The 4,419-nt window shown below is 65.0% G+C and overlaps 1 protein-coding gene across 2 annotated transcripts; it reads left to right on the forward strand.

Annotated features, from left to right (window-relative positions):
• The first annotated feature begins 1,745 nt into the window (after positions 1 to 1,745).
• HES4 (hes family bHLH transcription factor 4) lies at positions 1,746 to 4,003 on the forward strand. Of its 2 annotated transcripts, none has more exons than XM_074558536.1 (4): positions 1,746 to 2,175; positions 2,264 to 2,359; positions 2,445 to 2,532; positions 2,990 to 4,003. In XM_074558536.1, the coding sequence occupies exons 1-4, from the start codon at positions 1,975 to 1,977 to the stop codon at positions 3,580 to 3,582; spliced, it is 978 nt and encodes a 325-aa protein (XP_074414637.1). In that variant the 5' UTR covers positions 1,746 to 1,974; the 3' UTR covers positions 3,583 to 4,003. The 2 variants fall into 2 exon arrangements, with proteins under 2 accessions (XP_074414637.1, XP_074414638.1); XM_074558537.1 differs by having other exon boundaries at positions 1,749 to 2,085.
• Positions 4,004 to 4,419: the final 416 nt, after the last annotated feature.

The following is a 4,419-nucleotide window of genomic DNA, read 5'->3' on the forward strand; positions in this document are numbered from 1 at the left end:
TTCCCTTCCCTTCCCTTCCCTTCCCTTCCCTTCCCTTCCGGAATGATTCCCTGCAGTGAATTCACAGCAGAGCAGAATTCAGGCCAACAGTGAGGATTAAATTCCACACGTGGTTCCCTTCCCCTCCCAAAGAATTCCCACAAACTCAGCCGGGTCGCCCTCAGGTTTTCAGCTGCAAAAACCGGACGTGTTTTCCTGAGAGTTTCCACACAAAAAAAAAATCTCATTTTTCACCCCTCAGAATGGGTGAGGAAGGGGGAAAAAGGAGCAGCACTTTTCCAGCCCAGGAACCCTCCTTTGAGCCATCAGCCTGTGCGGAGCCAATTCCCAATTTCTGATTAAAAGATTATTATTATTATTATTACTAAAAGATTAAAGCCTGCAGCAGCGAGATTCACACCAGGGCTGCATTCCCAGCAAGGCCTCAGACAGGCAGGGCTTGAAATGAGCCAGAGCTCGGGGCTGATCCGTGAGGGGGTCCCACCTTACAGGGATTTTTTGGGTCATGGCAATGGCACTGAGCCCGGTGGGCACCGTGACCCCTCAGCCATGGCACAAACCCACAGGCTTTGGAGTTTGCCAAATTCTTGCAGATTTGGGGGCTTCATGAAGCCCCACAGCTTTTGGTGTTTCCCAAATTCCTGCAGATTTTGGGGCTTCCCAAAGCCCCTCAGCTTTTGGGATTTCATGAAGCCCCACAGCTTTTGGGGTTTCCCAGATTTTTGCAGATTTGCCCCGGGGGGCAGAGAACGGGGGGTAAATAAGGGTGAGAGGGGCAGAATGGGGGTCCCCCCTTCAGGGGGTCCGGCCCTTCCTGACCGGTTAAACCGGGGGGTCCCGGGGCACCACCGGGGGTGCGGGAAGGCGCTGGGGGTTGCTGATCCCGCTTCCTCCCGCTCCGCCACCGCCGGGATCGGCTGGCCGGGGGCCGGGGCAGCGGGGGGGAAGCGGGAAGCGGGCCGGGAGGCAGCGCAGGAAGGCGGCAGCCCCGCGGGCGGTGCGGCGGGGCGGCTGCCGCTGGCGGGCGGCGGCGGGGCGGGGTTTTCCCATGGAGCCGGGAGCCGGGAGCGCTCCGGCACGTGCTCCGCCGGGAGAACGGGGGGGCGGTGGAGAGGAGCGGCGGGGCTGGGGATGGGAATGGGGATGGGAATGAACGGGGGGAGCGCGCTGGGAACGGGGGAACCGGGGGGAACCGTGAGGGAGAGCGCGAGCCGCGGCCGTGATTGACAGCGGCGCCCGCGCCAGCCAATGGGAGCGCAGAGCGCCCGCGCGGCCGCCCGCACCCCCCGCCCATTGGCCGCCCGCCGGCCGCGGCCTCGCGTGCCGCGCCAGCCGCCGCCGCCGCCGCCGCCCCCGGGCCGGGTGTCACAGGGCGGGCAGGGCAGGGCGGGCGGCGAGCGCGGCCAGCGCGGCGGCGGCGGCGGTGCCGGGGCCAGCCCCGCCCGCGCTCTGCCCTCACACTCCACCCCCCCCTCCCTGCCCTCAGACACACACCGCGCTCCCCCCGCCTCCCTCACCCCACGTGGCCCTGCTGAGGGGAGGGGGCGTTCCCCGCGCGCGTGACGGGGCGGGGCGGGGCTTCCCGCCCCGCGCGGGGCATGGGGGGGTGGAAGGGAGAGAGGGGGGTGAGGAGCGGACCAATGGGAGCGCGGGACGCGCGGGCGCCGGGCGCGGGCCGGGCACTGATTGGCTGCGCGCGAGTGTGGGAACGGCGGCGGCGGCGGGTTCACACGAATGGGCGCCGCCGCCACCGCCGCCGCCGCCGCCGCCGGGCTATAAAAGAGCGCGGGCGAGGGGCGGGGGGCGCCGCCGCCTCACGCCCCGCGCCCGCCGCACGCGCCCCGCGCCCGCCGCCGCACGCGCTCGCTTCGCCCCCTCCGGTTTCTCTTTTTCTCCCCGCCTACCATCCCCCGGTTCGTGCCGCTCTCCCCGCCGCTCACTTCCATCCCGTTCGCTGCACCGTACGCTTCAGCCATGCCCGCCGACACGGGCATGGAGAAACCGACCGCCTCGCCCATCGCCGGCGCGCCCGCCAGCGCCAGCCACACGCCGGACAAGCCGCGGAGCGCCAGCGAGCACCGGAAGGTAAATGCAGGAGGAGGAGGAGGGTGCCGGTCGGGGCGCAGCAGCGGTGGCGGCGGAGCTGGATGGCGGCAAGCCCGCGGCCGTGCTGAGGTCGGTGATGGTCGGGGCTGGCGGCCGGGGCGGTGCGGGGGTCCCGGGGCTGTGCGGGGCGCGCTGACCGGCTCCGCTCTGCCCGCAGTCCTCCAAGCCCATCATGGAGAAGCGGCGCCGGGCGCGGATCAATGAGAGCCTGGGGCAGCTCAAGACGCTCATCCTGGACGCGCTCAAGAAGGACGTAAGTGGGGCTGGGGGACACCGGGGGGACACCGGGAGCGTGTCCGGCCGCGGGCAGCCCTGAGCGAGCCGCTCTTGTCCCGCAGAGCTCGCGGCACTCCAAGCTGGAGAAGGCGGACATCCTGGAGATGACCGTCAAGCACCTGCGGAACCTGCAGCGGGCGCAGATGACCGGTGAGTGCCGGGCATGGCGACCGGGCACCGGGATCGGGATCTGCACCGGGAGCTGAGGGGAAGGGGTCGGGGATGGGGATCGGGAGCCGGGGACAGAGAACGGGGACGGGGATCCGGTCCCAAGGCAGGGCACCGGGAACCGGGCTCTGCACCAGGGGTTGGGGATTTGGGAATGAGAGAACTGGAGCTGGCGACAGGAGACCGGGACGGGGCTTCTTACAGGGAACTGGGCTCCGGGACCGGGAGCCGGGACCCGGGGTTGGGGACCGGGAACCGGCCTGGACACCCGGGGTTAGGAACCGGGAACCGGGGTTAGGAACGGAACAGTGCACCGGGAACCGGGCTGCACACCGGGCTTAGGGACAGAGAACCGGGCGCTGGGGACAGAGTACCGGGGCCGGTGCTCCGGACCTGCCGCTCACCTGCCGCCCCCTCCTTTCCTTTCCCCCGCTCCCAGCCGCGCTCAGCGCCGACCCCACCGTCCTCGGCAAGTACCGGGCGGGCTTCAACGAGTGCATGAACGAGGTGACCCGGTTCCTGTCCACCTGCGAAGGGGTCAACGCGGACGTGCGCACGCGGCTGCTGAGCCACCTCTCGGCGTGCCTGGGCCAGATCGTGGCCATGAACTACCCCCCTCCTCCTCCTCCTCCGCCGCCGCCCGCCCAGCCCGCACATCTGGCGCAGCAGCCGCTGCACGTCCAGCTGCCGCCGGGCGCCGCCGGCGCCGTGCCCGTGCCCTGCAAGCTGAACCCCGCCGAGGCGCTGTCCCCCAAGGTCTACGGCGGCTTCCAGCTCGTTCCGGCCACCGACGGCCAGTTCGCCTTCCTCATCCCCAACCCGGCCTTCCCGCCCGGCTCCGGACCGGTTATTCCGCTCTACGCCAACGCCAACGCGCCGGTGGCGGCGGGCGGCGGCTCGGGGAGCGCGGCCGCCACCCCCTCGGCGTCGCCGGTGCAAGGCTTGACATCATTTGGGGGCAGCATCGGGCCGGCGTCGCAGGCCGGGAGTCCCGTGGGAGAGCGCAGTGAATCCGTCTGGAGACCCTGGTGACTTCCAACGAGTCGTTCTCGTCTCCAAAAACAACAAAAAAAAAACAACAACGAACTCTCGTTGGCTCCGTTCTATGGAGCCCCTGTTATGTCTTGGGGTTTTTTAAAGCAGATTTAAAGCAGAGAGGAAGAAAAGGACCTCGCTATGAACGTGCTATTTATTATTTTCAGAGGTTGGGATCTCGACTTGTATTTTTACTCCTTTAAAATGCCTTTATTTGAGATACTTTTTTTAAAGAAACGAACAAAAGAAAAAAATAAATGAGAAATAGTTTTGTAACAAATATTGAAAAAGTTATAATGCCAAAGTTGTTTGTGTCCCGTTGGTCTGTGGGTGTGTGCGTGCCTGTGTCGAAGACTTCCAAAAACGAAAAGAGAAAAAAAATGCAGGTGTTTCAATAAAGGAACTCTTTGAAATAGAATTTTTTTTCCCCACCATTTCATTTTGTTTGAGAGTGGGCAAGGACGAGCTCAAAAAAATTGAACAGGACTGGACTTTATGGCTTTATTTAAGGATAATTGGAAGGGATTTGGGTAAGAAATTGGGGGAAAAGTGATGGGGCTGAGGTGGGGGTGTTAAATATCCCCTGAGTTTTGCAGTCAAGAAGGATTCCTAAAAAACCCGCTGCTGGAAGCTGAGCAAACACCTCGACCCCGCTACCTGCTCCCAAAATCCCAAATCCTGCAGCTTTCCCACCTCCGGGGGGGGGGGGTGGGCTGCACAGAAGTTACTCGGGGCGCACAAAAGCGGCCGGAGAGCCCGTCCCCATTGTCGGCAGGGTAATTAGGGGGGATAAAGGGTCTCATCGAGTATGCAGCGGGCTCTTTGGCAGCTCGG

The sequence above is a fragment of the Zonotrichia albicollis genome, chromosome 25 (assembly GCF_047830755.1).
Source record: "Zonotrichia albicollis isolate bZonAlb1 chromosome 25, bZonAlb1.hap1, whole genome shotgun sequence".
In the NCBI taxonomy this organism is placed as follows: Eukaryota; Metazoa; Chordata; class Aves; order Passeriformes; family Passerellidae; genus Zonotrichia; species Zonotrichia albicollis.

What these genes read in the sequence shown, in the direction of transcription:
- HES4 (XM_074558536.1), top strand. Translation starts at nt 1,975, where the DNA reads ATGCCCGCCGACACGGGCATGGAGAAACCGACCGCCTCGCCCATCGCC. An exon ending in AAGCCCGCGGCCGTGCTGAG is followed by an intron (nt 2,176 to 2,263) that starts GTCGGTGATGGT and finishes CTCTGCCCGCAG; the next exon opens with TCCTCCAAGCCCATCATGGA. An exon ending in GCAGCGGGCGCAGATGACCG is followed by an intron (nt 2,533 to 2,989) that starts GTGAGTGCCGGG and finishes CCCCGCTCCCAG; the next exon opens with CCGCGCTCAGCGCCGACCCC.